Here is a 19,783-nt window from a genome sequence, read left to right as displayed (position 1 = left end):
GATCCTGCTTGGACGTCAAAGCACTTTGCGTAGTAGGTGCCCAGCTTCTCGACCTGAGCCACCACCCTGAACTACTTCTGGCTGCCTCTGTCATCCCTTCTTACCTAGGGTACCTTTCCCCCAGTGAGTTCGAGTTCAAAGCAGACTCCAGGCAGACACAGGTACCCTGGTCTTACCCATAGGAAGAGCGCATACAAAGAGCACGTCTCTTCAGCCAGCTTCCGTGTGAGACTCCAGCAAAAACAATTGTATTATAGTCCCATTTGTGTAGTTACTGAGCGTTTCCCCAGAGGGTTCTATTTAGTTAGAACTAATTTGAATAATTATAAGTAATTTACTTGTCCTGGGTGTTGTGGCCCAAGCTATACTTTTAAGAGTACCCTGATGTTTTGAAAAGCTTGTGTCAAGTCTTTAATGCCCCTGAGGTCTGGGGCGTTTCTTTAGAACTACGGAGGGTGCTGGTTCCTGAGCGTGAATTTGATGTTTTTTTCTTAAAATTTGATGTTTTTTTTTCTTAAGCTACATCCTTTACTGTAATGAAGTTATCTTTGCTCTTAGGCAGCTGTCTCTGTCAACATCTCTTCAGCAAAACAACGTGCATTTGATGAAAATCTTTTAACTCGACGACCCGATCAGGCTGCAATTCGCAAGTCCCTTTTGTGGTCCCAGCGCTGTAATCACGTAAATTCATTTTTATGCCTCGGCCGAGCCCCTTCCCCCGGCAGCCCCCGCCCGCCCCCAGGGCTCCGCGCGAGGTCGCGCCCCGGCGGGGGCGTGCGCGGGGGCGTGCGCGGGGCCGATCACGCCGCCGCCGCCTCCCGGCGCCGCAGCCAATAGGCAGCCGGGGCGCTGCCGGCAGGGGCCAATCGGCGGCGCGGTGCCGGCGGGGGCCCCGCCCCCGGGGTGTGCGGGAGGGGAGCCAACCGGCGGCGCGGCGGCGGGGGGCTTATAGCGGCCGGGCCGGCGGCGGGCGGCGGCGCCATCATGGAGGGCGGGCGGCAGGTGGCCAACTTCGGGGCCGGGCCGGCCAAGCTGCCGCGATCCGTGAGTCGGGACGGGACCGGGGACGGGGACGGGGACGGGGACGGGGCAGCCGCGGTGGCGGGGCAGGTGGCGTTGCCTGCACGCTGCTTTTTCCACCTTTTCCCCTTCTTCGCCCCCCTTTACCCCTTCCCCCCCCCCCTTTCCTCCTCCGTTTACTTTTTTTCCCCCCTTCTTCCCCCGAACCCCATCACACCACATTCCTTTGTCACGGGCTCTATTGAGTTTTAGGGAGACCCCCCCCCTCCAGGCGCACCGCCTCGAGTGTGGTGCTCGCCAGCTGCTAACTACCGTAGTCACCCGGTGAGTTGTCTTCGTCTGAGAAAATGATAATGAGCGCAGCGTAGGCTCAACTCCCTGGGATGTTGCATCAGCACCATAGGTTATCCAGCTACATATGGAGAGGGGGCGGTTTGTGCTGAATGCACATGTGGGTTGTGCGTCTGACTGACAGCTTAGGAGCCGTGTGTCGGGACACTTACTGCCCTTTTCTTCTTCCTTTCGTAGTGATCCTGCGTTATTTTTTAACGATTTTATTAGGCAAACAAAGTTGTTGCGCAGCAGCATTTTTTTGCCCCTGCTTCTCCGTTATAAATGTCCTTTACGGATCACGCTACAAAGACACTTGTTGCTCTGCATTGCTGAACCCATGGCTCAGAAAGGAGCTCTCAGTAGGTGCTGCAGCATCAGCCTCTCCCACAGAGAATCCCGAGAGCTGCCTTTACTGTTTGAGAACTAAAACATAGCTGAACTCCATGTTATTAGTCTCTCTGGCCCTTTTGAAAATGCAGTACCCTTGAATGGACTATTTCGCCTTGACTGTTTGGCTTTGTTTGACTCTTGAGATGATGCTGCATATGAGGTGCTCAGACTCACTGAAGCAAGAAGGTGGACAGAGCTCTTCATAGATATGACAAGACATAAGTAGCTATTGTAAGGCATGTGCAGCTTGTCAGATGACGTTACTAACAGAATTGGATTTTATCAAGCTGTTAAAAAGACCTCTCTAACAGTCTGCATGTTCCTTTTGACTTTTTCTCCCCCCTTCCCCCCCCCCTTTTTTTTTTTTTGGCTATGAATGTGTTTGCGCCTGAAATGCACTTGTTAAAATTTCATGGTCTCAAAGATGAAAAGCAGCAGAGCTGCTCATAGTTGACCTACTGGTGACCAGCTGTTACAGTTGAGAGGTCCTGCACAGACCCTGTCAGCAAGGTAGCTTGCTTGCCCCTGCAACTACCCAAAGCATGTGGTTTCGTGGCAGATCCTGCAATGCAAGTGTACAGCCTGTTTTGGAGGCTTTTCCACTGGATTCCATCTCCTACTCCTTTTAGTAGGGGCTAAGAAAGTTCTGTTTCTAATAGAGGCATTCACTGAAATCAAACAAAACTCATGGGTAGAATCTAATTCCACGTGGTTGATATGTGAGAGCTGTGGGGGGAGAAAGAAACACGAAAAGCTGAACAAGCAGATCATCTTGCCAATGCTCCTGGGCATGACCTGTCTATTTTAGTTACCTCAGAACTATGTTTCATTCTTTCCTTACAGTAACAGAGAAGGCATATCTTAAGAAAGTGAGGGACTTCATTCTATGAAACCAGGCCTTGTACTACTGAGTCGGTGTGAGGCATCCTCATGCCCTCATTAGGTGTTTCCTTTAATACCTCACTTATCCTATTTGTACGAGTCAAGTGAAAGAACATGGGAGAAAAATAAGATTCCTGAGTAGTAAAAGCACACATGCAAACATTAAGCCTTTTGTAAGAGATAGGGAGTTCCATCCAACTCTTAAAAGTCATTCTGAAGTAATCTGGAAGAGTAATTATTGAAATAATAACTTGAAATGCAGAGTTTCCACAAGAAGCATGGGTTTTAATTAATTCTTTATTAAGACAAGCCTTCAGATCCTAGATGCAATGAAATTATATAGCGTCTATTCTGTTATTTTAACTTGAGAAGTGTCAGGTTATTACATTATGGAGCAGCTGGTGTGCATGTGATGCATCAAAGATTCCAGATAGTGGATAATTCCCTTAATTTGTTTGTGGATTTTTTTGTTTGTTTGTTTTGTTAGGTACTATTGGCAGCACAGAAAGAACTGGTGGACTACAAAGGCCTTGGCATTAGCGTTCTTGGTAAGACTTTAAAAATTCTGTATGTCTTTCAAAGTGTAGATGCTTAACTAACTTAACTAAACTTCTCAGTAATAGCTTTTGATCTTGATATTTCTGCTGAATACCTCCTTTTATTTTGCAGTACCTTATTTGTGGTAGCATACGTCCAGAAAATATTTTTTCAAACAGCTGCTCTTTTCTTTGTTTACCATTCATCCAGAGTACCATAAAATGATACGCAGCCAGCTCTTTAGTAATCCAACACAAAGGAATAGAGACAAAAGGAACTAATCATAAGTAAAACATTAGTACTTTTGGATCTTCAGGGAGTTGCTTGTTTTTTTTGTTTATATGAAATATTATGCGTGGGTATACACATATATGCATATATGTACGTACAGTGTTTTGCATACTATGTGGTGTAACACTTCAGATGTATTTGATGTTCAGCATCCTTCCCATTAGTAAGTCAATGCAGTCCTGACATAAGGAGGAGGTGTATTATATGCAATTTGCATAACTGACTCATTTTTCATCCCCAGTTGCAGAAAAAAAATACGCACAAACATGCCCAGCATTTTACTAGCCCTGTGAAATTGTTTTGTTGCTAAAAGTAGAACATGCAGCAGTCTCTGCAGGATAGGGATTCATGTTTAAATTGTTCACTCTTAGAAAGGGAAGAAAGACTGTGGTTTAATAAAGGGAATTAATATCCAGTAGCCTTAACTTCTGATTAGGATTACTGCATAATGAAGCAGTTTTAAAGTAAAAGAACAAAACAGTCCCCCTGTACTGCTGTAGCAAGTACAGAGTAAAGTAGTTACAAAGAACGTTTTTAGAGTAAGGAAACCTACATCTTTCTAGGGAATATTTTTCTTCACTTAGATATACCCCTTGTTTGTTCCTGGGGGTAGTAGGGTCATGTGGGTGACAAATGTGAATGGACTGTATTTGCATGGATCTGGACAAGACAGGAAGTGTAAGGCTGGGTATTTAGGAAGACTCAACAGAAATAGGAGTTGGAACTGGAAATGGGAGCCTTTGGGTATTTGGGGTTTGTGAGTGTAAAATCTTTAAAGCTTAAAACAACTTTTAAAATCACATTCATTTATTAGCATTTTGTTTCATGCTCTTTTTTTTTTTTTCCTATCAAAGAAATGAGCCATCGAACTGCAGATTTCACAAAAATTTTAAATACAGCTGAAAATCTCTTGCGTGAATTGCTGTAAGTGAATTATTTCCTTCTTATTTTTACTATGGACTTTGGTTATTATTAGTGCAACTATCACATGTGGAGAACTGTCCTTGAAAGCACTTTTTTTGTCTAGGTACTTCATCTAATATTAGAGAGGACATTGGTCTTCCTTTGTCTGATTCTCATTTATTTGCATGTAACAAAGGTTTTTTATTAGGTTAAGATCCTTTTCATGTGACTGCTATAAACTGACTCATTGACTTAATTTGTTTCATCTTCATAGAATTCATGTAGTGCAGCGACTTTCTTACAATGTAAGTGGAAATAGCAGAAAACTGTTCTGATTGTATAGAGGTGTTCTATGCACTCATTACTTAACTGATTGTATTAACAGACTTTATATGGATGTGTTTTAGGATGACTGGTTAGGGGCTGTTTTCCTATGTGTAATGTGACACATTTTTAAAACTTTGAAATATAAGTATTTATATCATGTATTAGAATTAATGTGTAGTTCTCATAGTAGTTTAAAATCATGGCTTTTTCATGTGAAGACTTGACTCTTAGTCAGAACTAGAATTACTGACAGCAGAGCTTTCATGAGTAATTTGAACAACTAATTTTTGTGATGGTATAAATAGCGCCTTGTGCCACTTGCTCTGCATGTACAACTTACTATGCAGTTGCACTTGCAAAATTTTAAGGCTCTCAAAGCTGAATTCTCCTTCAAGTATTTTGGTGTGAAACTAGCTCAGCATTCAGAAAACTCACAAAGTTAGCAACAGACAGTATTTCAAGTGAGCATTAATTCTGCTGGAATGATGTTCAAGTGTGTGCATACTATGATAGAAGAGCTACACAGCTATTTATTTGTAGCTGTCTGAGACAAAGCTTGCTTGTTTCCAGAAAACTTATCAATTCAATATATAGCACTATTCCTACTATTTGAGTTAATAGTCAATGTCAGTGCAGAGGGAAGTTAAAAGGATTTAGTTTAACCTCTTCAAAAGGTGTCTTCTGTATTCTTCTGTATGGTTGCAGTCAGATGGCAGTATTTTTCTTCTGTATGGTAGCAGTCAGATGTGTAATAGCAAGGAGTATGCATCCTTTGTCTTTGGGAAATGAAATAAATGTGTGTTTCTTGCATGCAGAAATATACCAGAAAACTACAAAGTTATTTTCCTCCAAGGAGGTGGATCAGGTCAGTTCAGTGCAGTCCCACTTAACCTTATTGGCTTAAAGGAGGGAAGACATGCGGATTATGTGGTTACTGGAGCTTGGTCAGCTAAAGCAGCTAAAGAAGCAGAGAAGTATGCCAAAGTGAATATTGTTCATCCGAAGCTAGCAACCTATACAAGTAAGTTGATGATTACATCCATCCATGTGAATGCTTACCTTTCTGAATTGCTCTAAAAACTGGCCTGTCTCAGCTATGGAGTTATTGAATGTTAACTAGTTAAACAGTTGACTGACCAGCACTCAGAAAAAAACTGTCTGCCACATCTCTCCATGTTCATGACTGGGAGACCTGTTAGAGACCTAATGGTCTCCAGGAGAGAATTTTGAAGCTAAGTTGAGCAGAACCTAGAACATGAGTGGTAAGAAAGAAATATGTATTGATAAAGAAATGACGTGGGCTTTTTTTTTAAATTATATTTTAACTCAGTTTTAAGCTATTTGCAAAGATATTACGTTGTTCAATTTCAGATACATTTGATAGTGAGATTATTTTGAAATTTAGAAGCATGTCTGGATTCTTTAGCTTGTTGGTCCTGGAGATGGGTGATACGCATTCAGTTACAGTTTTCCGAGAGTTCGCAAACGCTCATCTCCTGATAGTGTGTCATAACAGATGGTTGGCTCTGGAACAGGAGAAGCATATCCAACTCCTTCTCTTGAAGCTTGTTACTGGACATGACATAAAGACCCCTGTGTAGGAGAAAGAGAAAGGTTAACTGTAAGTGAGGTGTTGGGGAATTTTTGTGAGAAAACCTGCTTTAAGGACACTTTAAATGTATACTCTAGATAGTGACTGGTTATAAGTAAGTAACTCTTGGAGCAGGGATACTTGTGTTCTGGTTTCTACTTCTGCTAGTTTGTACTCATGTTTCTTCCTTATGGTCTAAGTTACAGCATTTGAACTGGGAAGAGTGGCAACTGGAAAGGCAAAGAATATCTCCCAAACGAGTTAGTGCCCTAATTGCCATTTAATGTATTAACCTGGAAGATGAACTTGTATCATCAGAGGCACAGGAAGTAATTGTGCCTACAGCTTCCCATTACTGGAGGTTGTATTGACCATTTGGCAGCTATAAGTAAGGGGAGAGTAAATAATAGCAGAGGCAATAGCAGCACTTCTCCTCATGTTTTGGAGGTGTGGAGAAGGGAGGAACAACCATTTGTTTTATGCAAAACCTGTCCTGTGCTGTCAGGGCATGTCTGTAAATTGCTTGTTGACAGATGCAAATCTTAGTTTTATAAATCCCTTTCAGGGCCTAAATAGGAGTTAGGTAACCATGTGTTCAGCTTGGACCAGACTGAAAATGCTTGTGGGGATGCATAGAAACAGTTTTAGACAACTTTACCAGTGAGAATTTGAATGCTTCAGTTGTTCCAAAGGCACGTAGAGGACTCTCAGATCCAGTGTCTGAGATTCAATTTTAGACCTCTAGGGCTGTGGTTTCTCAGCTGTGATTGCAAACCTGATGAAAATCCCTTGAGGAAAAAGGACTGAAAATCAGATGGGTGCCTGCAAGCCTAATGATGGCTTACTACAAAACTTTGGGAATGCGTGGGTGTATTTATTTTGCAGGTACAATGTATCTTCGTGTTAATAAGATAATTTTTACTTTATGCTGCAAACTCATTCTAGCTTTGCACTTGAAAGTCCAGTGTTAAAGTATAATAGCATGCCAGGAAAATTACATGTCTTTAGTGACCTTTGGTTTGCATTTTGTCTCGCTTAGACATTCCCGACCCAAGCACTTGGAATCTCAATCCAGATGCGTCTTATGTCTATTACTGTGCTAATGAGACAGTTCATGGTGTGGAGTTTGACTTTGTACCCGATGTCAAAGGTGCAGTTTTGGTTTGTGATATGTCATCAAATTTCCTGTCAAGACCTGTGGATGTTTCCAAGGTACTGTACAGTTTGAGGGGGGAAAAAAGGGGGGGGGGGGAGGGGGAAGGAGAGAGAAGGGGAAGAGTCTGTTAATAAATTCATCTTGTTTTTCCCTGATCTGCTTCTCTTTGAACAGGTGGATTATATATGATCCCTCTTCTGAAATACCTGATAGGTTGAAAATACTGCTATCTATCTCTTAACTTATTTCCAGTAAATTTGCTTGGAGTAGTGTGAAATGGGACAGATTGCCTTGAGAATTGTTCTTGACTATTAAGTAAACATTTAGCAAATTATTGGAAAGCTTGTTAATGTGACCTTTGTCAGTTGAATGAAGATACGTTGTTCTGATATATGAGATCACAATTTTAGCTGGAAGTGCATTTTGAAATCAGAAGTTCTAGCTTGTCTTTGACCCTGACTTGCTTATTTTTGACACATTCTCCAAGCTGTTCTGTTGTTAAGTTGTACACTTTTTGTATAAAGATACTGGTATGTTATTCAGTTATAAGATCACCTAGTAATCCCATTAGTTCAATTCCCTCTTTTCTTCTTTCTGTTAGTTTGGCGTGATTTTTGCTGGTGCTCAGAAGAATGTTGGCTGTGCTGGAGTTACTGTTGTAATAGTACGTGAGGACTTGCTGGGATTTGCACTGAAGGAATGCCCTGTAGTACTGGATTACAAAACCCAAGCAGTGAATGGCTCTTTGTATAACACTCCACCATGCTACAGGTAACTTATCCTGCTTTTTAATAGCCATTATTCAGAAAGCTACTGCACTGCCATCTGCTGTGCTTGTCAAAAAAAAGTTTCAGAAGTGGGTACTGCTTGCCTTCAAGTAACTGATACGTTGGAGTGTTTCACGTGATTCCTGTGAAAACATCTGAATTAATTGTAGTAGGCTTTGTTGCCCCGTGGAATTGACCATAAGGAATATAATATTTTTAGAAGTAAATATTATATATCATAATTCCATTGTAGAAGTTTCAGTATCTAGTTCTTGGACTTAAATGAACCCACCTTCAGTCAAGTACAGTGCTGATGATTCTATCATTGCAAATAGATAACTTAGCATTTTAACCTTGTTGCTCGAATGCTCACAAGAGATTTCAATGAATTTCTTCCTGAGAGACTGCTCTCAGCACTTGAACCTCAATATCCTTCTCTACTTTCTTTGCTAGAAAATAATAAATGACGTTATCATTATTAAAGGTTCTAATATTTTAAAAACACAATCTTGTAATATTTTACACTTTTTTGAGTATTTCTTGCTCTAGATACATCATTCACTACAGTGGGTTTTAAAATGAAACTACAGAAGATAAGAAGTTTTTTTAAAAAAAGGTGTTTTAGTCATTGCTTTACCTTGTTGTCTGCTAAAAGTTTCCATATTTCTTCAGATACCACTTTAGTTCTTGACTTGGCATTCAGAAATAAAATGGGTCAAGCTTTGTAATCACTGCTAGCAGTCAACATCATAAAATTGACACGTACCTGATGACTTCATATATGCATGAAGCAAAACAGACTGCAGCTTGGTCTTTTAAAAAATTAGGGTAGTCAAATAGTCAATAGCTAGTCAAATGATGCTTTGTTACTGGAAAGTTTAGGTATTGAGCCATTGGTATCTACTGCTTCTTAATAAGGCTGTTCTAAACTGAGAACTGTTCTAAATGAGTTTTAGAGTGCTTTTATACCAATGCAATGCCTGCTAAAACAGTTATGTAAAAAAAAAAAGAAAAAAAAAGAAAATCTTAAACCAAATATCACCTTTTCCCAGATTTTTTTTTTCAATACTTCAAAAATAATTGGTTCTACTGTCAAAGATAGAATTTCCTGTTGATCAGAGGTAATGTAATTGCATATTGAAGATATTTAAACTCATCTCTTTGAGCCTTTCTCATACAAGCCAGAATTTGCAAAGGTAAGATGCCTGATGTTGTCCAGCAGATGTCAAATGCACCGTATCAGCATGAAATGATACCTGCACATAGGATATACCTTAATAATTCACTTATTTAAATACAGTAGAATTTTAAGTGGTACTGATTGTATTTCTGAATCTGCTGATTCTCACTATGGTGTGTATTATTGCAAAGGCATAGACACAGTTATTTTAATTTATCAAAAAAAAAATAAACACAACACTAAATCCTGTGCCCATATAGTCATTTCAGACTTTGGTGCACAACTGGAGTTCTCCAAAGCAGTGTGAACACTATAGAGTATTGCTGTAATGAGGTGCTCTTGCAGCCTTTCAGAGACTGCCCTACTGGCTGAATACACCCAATATCATAAAGGCTTATATTAAGAGAGGTATTAACCTCAGTGTTACCAGATGTTTGTCTTCCTGTATGTAGGTTTGTTACATGGGCAGGGTGCATGCTTTTTTTTTCTTTTTACAGCGATTGATAAAGCCTCTATTTCATGACTGATTATTTTCCTGACTGCCAAGTCACACACACTGTTTTGGACACTCTGTACTTGCACATGCCAGGTTTTAAATCCAGCCATTCATGTCTTCCAAGTACAAAGCTATTTTCATTAAAAAAAAAAAACCCACAGAGTTCTACTTAATCTCAGCCCTGGAACGCCTATGCTTCTCTGGTTTGAAAAACAAAACAAAAATTAAATTCTGCAGTTTAATTTTATTTTAACCGCTGTAAGTAATTTCTAAAAAGAAATTGCTGCTTTAGCTGTAACTCAGTATGTTAGGAACTTTAATAGGATAGTGGGAAACAAAGGAAACTGAAAATAAAGGCTGTTCTAACAATTTTCTTTCTAATCACTGCCTTGCCAGATTTCACTTTGTGCTGTAGACCCACAGTGGAGTGTACTCCAGAATCCAAAATGTAACAGACTGAATTGTTGGCAGGGTGCACGTCTGTTTGGCTTGGTTCTAAATGCCTGTTCCAGTTTTTGTAAGGAACTGGCAAAGCTTCTTAACTTTTCTCTCTCCTCTTTTCCTTGCACTCTCTAATGGTTTGCTGGCAAACAGGCAGGAAATACTAGCAGAATTTGTAAAAGCTACTTCAGCAGGGTGTTAAATTAAATTAAGGTGATGCTAATGGCTTTAACCTCTTGGTGTTAGAGAGATTGACTTTTTGACCCTAATCTATTTTGCTAAAATTAACAATGAATTTGCTATAAAAATATTATTTTCAAGCTCCAAGGGTTTATTTTGCATTTAAAATTGCTCCAAAAGCATTATTTTTTACTGGCATGGAAGACAGATGAAAGGTTTCAGCTGGCTGGATTGCTTTTGTGGATGACTCCAGGGCGGACTTCTTTAAACCTCACTTGTCTAAGAAGTTTCACTTGAGGAAATGAGAGCAAGAGATGAATGTGGCCTTGTATAGTTGTCAAGGGTGTAGGCTGTACTTCACTTAGATCCTTTGCACTGCAGTTGTTGGCAGTCTGCTGTCATAAATGTGGCAGGATTGTCCTCTCAAATCTGTAAGGTGTTTTGTATCTATAACACACAGTCTGTAACCTCACTTCTTCTGCAGTCTTTCTGAAGTCTTCAAAGATTTGAGACTGGCATCCTTGGAGAAATTAAAAAAAGCAAGGTTTAAAACAACCTCCTGCTAGATTGGTGTTAAGGGAAACTTGTAGGGTAGCACTTTCCGAGTGCTCCCTTGGAATCTGTAATGAAGGGATTAATAAAAACAAACCTGTTGGAAATGTGCCTTAAAAACTTGTGAACAGTTCATTATGCAAAGTGTTGTAGTCGTGGGAAATGCCTGAACTTGAACAGGCTGAGTTCTGTAGCGAAAGCACAAAGGCAAAAGGCCTTGGGGATTTTTTTTATGTTGCAGTGAGTAACTGGCATTGAAATACTTGGTCCCTAGACATGTGATTTCAGTATGCTTCCAGGTCTCTGCTTAAACTTGAATGGTATTGAATAATTAAATGTAATACATTCATTGTTTGTTTCACCAAATATCACTGTTCATGAGGGAAAAAGATCTTTTCAGACAGAAATGGGATGATAGGTTTTATTCTTAATGTTTGTGAATGTGATTAGATTTCTGGCATTATTAGTGCACATACATTTGAGATTCACCCCCTACATCATTTCTGGAGCAGCTTTGCAGGCTTTATGCCACCAATTTTAGTGCTAACTCCAGACTGAGAGGCAGTTGTAGGATAAATAAACTGGTGGTTCATGAAAAATGTCTGGGGATGTCCTTGGGAGCTCTGCAGGGCTAAGGGAAACCAGGAGGACATGTACTTCTGTTGTGCAAAGGGTTAGGTTTGGTACAACAGATTTGTGTAGCGTTTGAATTTCAGGATACTTCATCTGGGTCCGAATAAAGCATTTCTGCTTAGAAATGTCATATTTTTGAATGTACGCCAGACTGAGTTGTTAATCATCTTAACAAGCAACTTAAAATCAAACATAACATTATACTGCTGAAACATTTTGTGGACTGTTAAAGAATACTGTGTTTTTTTTGGTTGTTGTTTGTTTTGTTTTTAAGTCTGACCAAAATGTTTTCTTTTGTTGCAGTATCTATATCATGGGGCTGGTACTGGAATGGATAAAGAATAATGGTGGAGCTGCAGCCATGGATAAACTTAGTTTAATCAAATCACGAATGATTTATGATATCATAGACAAATCTAATGGATTCTATGTGTAAGTTGCTGTATTTGCTTTCAACATTTGTACAGCCAAACATATTCATAACTTCGAGTGTATTTGCATCATACTTTTAAAAGTATGGAAACTGAAATGTAAATACTTTTTCAATATGAAGAAATTTTGAGGAATTATGAAATCCTAGAGGGATTATTTGTGCAAAGCGTTCACTTGATAACTATCCAAGGATGAGTTTCAGTCTGATAGAACATTATTTCCAGTTATCTGCACAGATGATCAGTTGAGAAACACTTATAAAATGTGAGAGCCTAGGAGAAGTCTGTACTAAAAGCAGGTTGTAACACCTCCTACTTAGTATGCTTCCTGAATCTCTTCGAGGAAATAGAGGCCAAAAAAAGAGATGTGGCTCATCAAAAGTTGTTCAGAGGAATTCTGCATCATATCCTTTCTTACCATCTCTTCAATAGTCAGAACTTTGCTTTTTCTCTGTCGATCAGAGCATCTTTATTAGTTAATTGTGCTAAATTATGAAACACTTCCTGAGATAGCAGGAGGAAGATCAAACCTAGCTGTATTCAAAACATAAACTGTACATAAAGAATATTTTAGTTTCAGATATTTCTGATGTTTTTTTCAAAGCAGATTTAACCCTCTGATTTTTACATATGGTTGTATATATTTTGCTTACAGGACCCAAAGTATGTGCAGCTAAAAGCTGATGTTGTAATAGGGAATAATTAGTTTAATGCGCACCAAGTTTAAAAACTAGTAAATGACTGAGACTACAAAATGTTTTCATTTCCCTTCAGAATAAAATCAAAAGATTTGGGATTTGATTAATTTTAGAGTCAAAGTTAGGATAGGGAAATTAAATTTGGATTTTAAATCTGAATTGGCTGCAACCTTAATCGGCAAGGAGCTAGTTTCATTATAATATTCAATGCATTCTGCTTATCCATTTAGTTAATGAGAACAGCTTTGCCTTTGGCATTGTAATGATCAGGATTGTGATCCTGCTCTATTGAAATCCTGAGGGTTTTTCCATAAACCTCAATGGGCAGATCAAGCCTCGAGAAAACATTTTATGGCAAATAAGAAATCCTTGTTTTTGGCAAGTGGTTCTATAAGACTGAGTGGGGAAATGCAATGCAAATAGTAAAATGGTAAACAGGCAATTGAGAAAACAAAGCAAACTTCACTAACTGATCTGTATGCATCTTACTTAAGCAATACAGTTTAAGTTGTTTTAGTCATCAATACAATTAAAAAAAAAATAATCCAGTCTTATGTGAAGCTGCCTTCCCAGCTGTAATGTGCCTCCTAATCTGGGGCATGCTTCACTGGGTAATCAGTGTCAGAAGCCTTTTGCTGAATGGAGGCTTCTTTTATGAAGCTCTGTGTGCCATAGGCAGTTTGTTGCTTTCTAAAGTGCGTGCACTAACAACTTGCACTGAGTTATGTTGGATTGCCTACTACTTTTTAAAGAAGATCCAGTTGCTATAACATAGCTACAGTTATTCAAATGTGGGAGCACTTACAAGCATAGGCCTTTTCAGAGAGTGTTTTCCTGGTTATGGCTGAAGTAGAAAATTTGCAAATGTAGATACTATGTTCAATTTCTTCTTCATAATGAAAACATCAGTAGAAAGGAACTAGGGGAGAACTCAAACAAAAAACAACTCCTGCCACAAACAAACAAAACCCTCAACCATCCTTCGTCAAATAGAATAATGCTGTTTTTTGGAAAAAAAAAATTCCTAATGAATCCCTGCAAGAATTTACATCAAACCTTTGGGAGATATGAAGGCTTCATATTTCCTTTGTAACCAGAAGCACTAAGGAAAAATACATAAATGCTTCCCTGCCCCCAACCTCCCACCCCAGCCCTATTCTTGCTTTCACAAAGTAATTGAACAGAAATTATGCTTTCAATGCTTTCAATAGATCTTAAATTTTCTAGTTTGGACTAACGAGAATTTTAAGGAATTAGAGCTGTGATGCTTGTCCTAGATGTTGTGGCCATGCATGTGATTCAAGATTAGATTTTTTTTCTAGACATTTCTTTTCTCCCTGAGATACGTTCCTGATTCTTAATAATACTTAAGACTGATGTAGAATGGGGACTAAAACCACTAACAAAAGTCTCTAATGTTAATGGAAATTTACTATGTTTTTGTATTTGCTTTACTCTTGTTTAGCTTGGTCAAGCTCAGTTGTCAGTCTTCGAAGATTGACAAAAGAAAATGTTTGAACTTTAGTCAAAGTTCACTGTAACTAATCTCAGCTATCCTAGGGAATGCAACTGAGACTGTCCTGAGTGGGGTTGAGAGGTTTTGTTTATTTACTTTTCTTAGCTTGTTCCATTCACTGGCCTTCTGCACATTCCTTAGGGGAAATTTTAGGTATGTCAGGGTTAATCGGTCTTACACTTACTATTACTGTAATTATACTTGATTGAAAAAGGTTGCTTTCTTTCACAGAAATTAATGATCACGTTCATTATGGAACGGTGACTTTGATGCTGTGCAGATTAAATTATTTGCTTTCTGAAATTGTGTATAGCTGAAAATGTAAATTTAGCAAAAAACAGGTTAATCATTACATTTTGCAACTTCTCCAGATGTCCAGTGGAGAAGAAGAACCGAAGCAGAATGAATGTCCCCTTTCGCATTGGCAATATCAAGGGTGATGAAGCCCTGGAAAAGAAGTTCCTTGAGAAAGCTGTGGAACTTAACATGTTATCTCTGAAAGGACATAGGTAAGTGCTAGACTGAGACAAATCCCTTTGCTATGCAGAATAAAATGTTATTACAGTGATAAAGCAGGAGGTATTGCGTATTGACTTACCAGCTTTCTGCTTACAAGCTGTACCTCATATTGGTTTGAGAGCACTGGGAATAGCAATCTGGAGACTGTTGTAATCAGAAACTGCTGGTGATTCAACTATGGCTTAGGTGTGATGGGGCTCACTTAATTCTGCCTTCTTCTCCAGTTTGATTAATATGTCTTGTCTCTGTTCAAATGCCTAAGAAAGTGACGCTTATCAGATTCTGTCATTGTATAAAGCCTCCATTACGTGGTTAATCCCCCTGTCTGCAAGAGTTCTTTCCTGTGTTACACTGGTGTTTGTGGGATTAAAAAAGTTAGATTTTTTTTTTATATTGTAAAGCTACAGTGTTGGAACTGTAAGTAGCTAGTAAATATTGAGTTTCTGTAGATTGCATGCTTGCCTTGAGTTTAAATGTTGCCTCTTAATCATGTAAAATGAATTTTATCCTGTGGGGTAGGGATAAACATAAATACCTGTGAATGCTATTCACTTCTTTTTTTTTTTTTTTAGCATGTACAGAACCCTTCTATTTTTTCTCTCCTTTTCAATGCAGATCTGTGGGAGGAATCCGTGCCTCTTTATATAATGCAGTGACTGTAGAAGATGTTCAGAAGCTTGCAACGTTCATGAGAAGCTTCATGCAGATGCATCAATCATAAATGCTCATGGGTTAGAGCCATGCTGCACATCTGTGAAATTAAAGTTAAAGGGTTTGAAAATTACTGTGGTTCTGCACAGCTAAAGCGCACAAGTTACATTTTCTTTTAGTGTCAGTAGCTATTTTAGTTAACAATATGGGATTTAGGCCCAATCTTGCAAGGGTTTGGTAGCTTTGGCTTCTCTCCAAAGGTGGGGATCCCAGACCGATCAAGATTGGAAACAAAATTTGCAAAGCAATATTCTTAACATGTAGTTAGCCATGAGTAATGTTGCAAGATGCTATGAATCTCATTCTGACCTTAGATATGCCACTGTACTACTTAGTTGAAATCAGTCACTCTTTGATTATACATATACCTGGAATAGGAATTCACACTACCGTTTGAAACAACTCACCTGTGACTTGTTTCTAGTTACAATGACTTCTTCAAAGATACCTTGTTCTGAGTAAAATTACGAAGGCAAAATTTCTCATAAGCTTTCTATAGAGCTTTATAAATGATTTTACTATATGACTGCACAGTGTTGAACTAACATTAAGTGTTCTCTAAGGATATCTAGTTGGTTTATCAAGTGTATCTCAATGGTATACCACTAGTAGTTTTTGGGAGTTAATACCTAGTTTCGTAACTTCAGGCCGTTACCTTCAGACCTTTGCTCCCATGCAAGAAGTGCTATTACGATAGTCCTGTGTAATACACACTAGTAGTGTAGCACTGGGCCTCTTCTGGTATTACCATTTATTGGTTGAGAGCTAAGATGCATGAATCTACAATTAAAACAATTTCTAAGATGTTGCTTATTTGTCTATGCATTTTATATTTTGAACTTTTTTTGGTTATTAATTTTATATTCTTTGGAGTGTACATATTTGATGCTCCTACCAAAAGCCTGATGTTCTAATGCATTAACCTTGTGCCAAATTAGATTGTTGCATTCCACTCAATGGATCTGTGGCTTTATCTGCACCAACTTCCTAGTCCAAAATGCAGCAAACTTTCTTGTCTGGTGGTGCTTAAATGTCTTTCCTCTCTAACTGCTCCAGTGTTTTCTTTGCTTCCTCACTGGTCAGTTGTGTCACCTTTTGTATGTTGGGCTCTGCACAGCTACTGTAAGTGAAAGTCTCAACTTCTCTACCTGTTCCTGACACTACATCACACTTAAGGTCCAATTTTCTCACTTGGTCCTTGTGGCTTATTCCAGACTTTGATACTCTGGAGTAAGGAAGAAACTGTGGTTATGCAAAGATCTTCAGAAGATCTTTTATTGTAATACCCTTCAATACTTTTCCTTCTTCACCTGTGAATTTGTTGCCAATTACTTTATATTGGTACTAGCTTCCTATTATAATTTACAGAAAGCAAGTATCACAAGGTTTAGCATTACTGCAACTGGTTTCAGACTGCAAACTCTTTTGATAAAGAATTAAGTCTTTTTTTTTTTTTTTAATGTCAGTACAGTGGTAACAATTTAATGGTAATGATGGACTGCTTCTTTCCTTGTGGAACCTTGCAGCAAGTTAGTGGAGCTGCACAAGGGGTGAATTACATTCCTATTTGAGAAGTCATTATTTTATGACTGCTGTTAGGAGATTTTTTTTTGTCAATTTAATGTAATTCACAGTAATTAAATGAATTGGGTCAAGACAATAAAACTTGTCACAGCATGCTGTGAAGTACCAATGTGTCTGAAGCTTTTGTTTGTGGCACCTTCTGGAAGATGAGAGTTCCGTGCAGAGTATGTGTTAGAATTCTAGCTTCCAGTATCATCCTTTTCACTAAATAATATTTCCCTCAATTATGTGTTGTTTTTTTTTTCTTACAACTAGCATGGAAAAAAGAATATTACTGCTAGATTAAGCTATGAGAATGCTTTTTTTTTTTTCCCTGCCATTCATGAAGATTTAATTCAAGATCTATATTAAAGCTATTTAATTCCTTACTTGAAATTGTGCTTCCTCCCGAATTTTGTATACTTGTTTTCAACAGTAACTGTGGCTCATGCCTCCTTTCAAAAGTTAGTAAATGTCTCAGTACTACAAAACCCTCGCATTCTTCTTAGCAGGCACACTTTCTCGTATGGTGACAAAGAAGCTTGAACTGCTGTATGCAGCTGGTTCATGGACCCAACAGGGAACCTCTTTGCTTCTTCTGAATTGTGCTTAACATGTTGTCAATAAAGATTTTTACTTTTACCAAGAAGGGCAAAAAAATTGTGTAAAAGCAAAATCTAAATTGAAGCTTAGAATTGGACATTAGCAGTGTAATGACTGAGTGAATGTCATGTGAGAGGGATGCAGGAATGTTAAGAACACTGGAACGTACTGAACTGATTAGTTACTTGAGATTTGTTTTAATCTCATTGATGCAACAGTTTTACCCTTTAGAGACTGTTGTCAAGCTGTGTCCCTGAAAGAGCTAATCTCTGGGAATAATCAGGATATTGAGCCATGCTGGATGGAGATGGAGAAATCCTAGTTCTCCTCATCAGATTACCAAGAAGAGTTCAGCAAAGGGCTGCTGAGAGTCCTGGTCTGTTTCTATTATGTCAACACTTCCAACGCTTACGTCAGGTCAATATTAGCAGTGTTTGGAAGTGGGGCTCTTTCTGATGTGATAAATATTCCCGAGGCATTCAAAGGTGTTGAAAAAGTAAAATACTGGTCTCATCTGACTTTGTGCATGTGGAGAAGCTGTTGTAAGATGAATTATGTTCTATGAACAGTCCTTTCAATTCCTCCACTAGTGAGCAGTCTATCAGGTCACATCTCCTAGCTTCTGTTTGTGGTTTCACAAAAGGAGTTGCTAGCCTTCTCTTCAGTTTGTAATACAAAAGTCCGGGTCTAATGAGCGGTGGAAGCTCCTGAGGTTGTACTCTCCCTGTTTCTGCCCTGTACAGTGAGGAGTGCTTTAGCCCAGGTGAGAAAAACTGTGTATCAGGAAGGTACCCTGTCCAAGGGGACTCCTGTCACTTGTCAGTGTTTGTGTCTTTCCCCAGAGGAAGAGAATCAGATCAGGGAATACTTAAGCAAACAACATTTTCAAGTCTGTGGGCTCTGATGGGGTGCATCTATGAGTACTGAGGGAGCTGGCAAATGTGATTGTGAGGCCACTCTCAATATTTGCTCAGTCATAACAACTGGGAGTAGTGCCCAAAGACTGGAGGAAAGCGATAGGATGTCACCCCTATCTTCAAAAAGGGCAGGGAGGACCCAGGGAACTACAGCAGTCAGCTTCACCTCAATCCCTAGGAAGGTGGTGGAACAGCTAATCTTGGGAACTGCTTCCAGGCACATGAAGGAGAAGAAAATCATGAGTAGTCAGCACGGTTTCACTAAGGAGGTCATGTTTGAACAACCTGATAGCCCTGTGTAATGAAATGACCAGCCTGATGGATGAGGGGAACAGTAGGTATTGTTTTCCTGGACTTCAGTAAGACCATTGGCACTGTCCCCCATGAGATCCTCTGAGAGAAGCTGTTGAAGTATGGGTCGGATGAGTAGACTGGGAGATGGATCAAAAACTGACTGAATGGGTAGACCTACAGAGTAGTGGTCAGTGGTGTCTAGCTGGAGGTTAGTAATGAGCAGAGTATCCCAGGGGACAATACTGGGTCCAGTCCTATTTAACATCTTCATTAACTATCTTTATGGTGGGGCAGAATGCACCCTCAGTAAATTTGCAGGTGACATGAAACTGGGAGGACTGGCAGACTCAGCAGAAGGTTGTGCTGCCATCTGGAGGAACCTTGACAGGCCGGAGAGATAGGCTGACAAGAATCTTAAGAAGTTCAACAAAGAGAAATGCTAAGTCCTGCACATGGGGAGGAGCAACTCCAGGGACCAGTACATGCTGGGTTACACCCAGCTGGAAAGCAGCTCTGCAGAAAAGAAACTAAGAGTCCTGGTGGACACCAAGTTGAACACGAGTCAGCGATGTGCCCTTGCTGCTAAGAAGGCTAATGGTATTCTTGGTTGTGTTAGGCAAAGTATCACCAGTAGGTCAAGAGAGGTGATCCTTGCCCTCAGCACTGATGAGGCCGCACCTAGAGTACTGTGTCCAGTTCTGGGTCCTTCAGTACCAGTGAGACATGGACAAACTGGAAAAAGTCAAGCAGAGGGCCACCAAGATGATCAAGGGACGGGAGCACCTCCCTTTATGAGGACAGGCTGAGAGAACTGGGACTGTTCAGCCTGAAGAAGAGGAGGCTCAGGGTGGA

General features: G+C 39.5%; 1 protein-coding gene across 1 annotated transcript; it reads left to right on the top strand.

Annotated features, from left to right (window-relative positions):
* Nucleotides 1-891: 891 nt before the first annotated feature.
* On the top strand, nucleotides 892-17,247 carry PSAT1 (phosphoserine aminotransferase 1). The gene is made up of 9 exons (XM_083816551.1): nucleotides 892-1,044; nucleotides 3,113-3,173; nucleotides 4,308-4,377; nucleotides 5,499-5,704; nucleotides 7,314-7,486; nucleotides 8,032-8,201; nucleotides 11,983-12,111; nucleotides 14,696-14,833; nucleotides 15,459-17,247. The coding sequence occupies exons 1-9, from the start codon at nucleotides 985-987 to the stop codon at nucleotides 15,562-15,564; spliced, it is 1,113 nt and encodes a 370-aa protein (XP_083672677.1). The 5' UTR covers nucleotides 892-984; the 3' UTR covers nucleotides 15,565-17,247.
* The last annotated feature ends 2,536 nt before the right edge of the window (nucleotides 17,248-19,783 follow it).

Source organism: Anser anser, assembly GCF_964211835.1.
Source record: "Anser anser genome assembly, chromosome: Z".
In the NCBI taxonomy this organism is placed as follows: Eukaryota; Metazoa; Chordata; class Aves; order Anseriformes; family Anatidae; genus Anser; species Anser anser.
The sequence above is the reverse complement of the archived record's forward strand: the minus strand, read 5'-3'. Positions and strand labels throughout refer to the sequence as shown.

Excerpts from the sequence above, each read along its gene's own strand:
- PSAT1 (XM_083816551.1), top strand. The coding sequence starts at position 985 with ATGGAGGGCGGGCGGCAGGTGGCCAACTTCGGGGCCGGGCCGGCCAAG. Across the intron at positions 5,705-7,313 it reads GAAGCTAGCAACCTATACAA|ACATTCCCGACCCAAGCACT; the intron begins GTAAGTTGATGA and ends TGTCTCGCTTAG. Across the intron at positions 14,834-15,458 it reads TTATCTCTGAAAGGACATAG|ATCTGTGGGAGGAATCCGTG; the intron begins GTAAGTGCTAGA and ends TTTTCAATGCAG.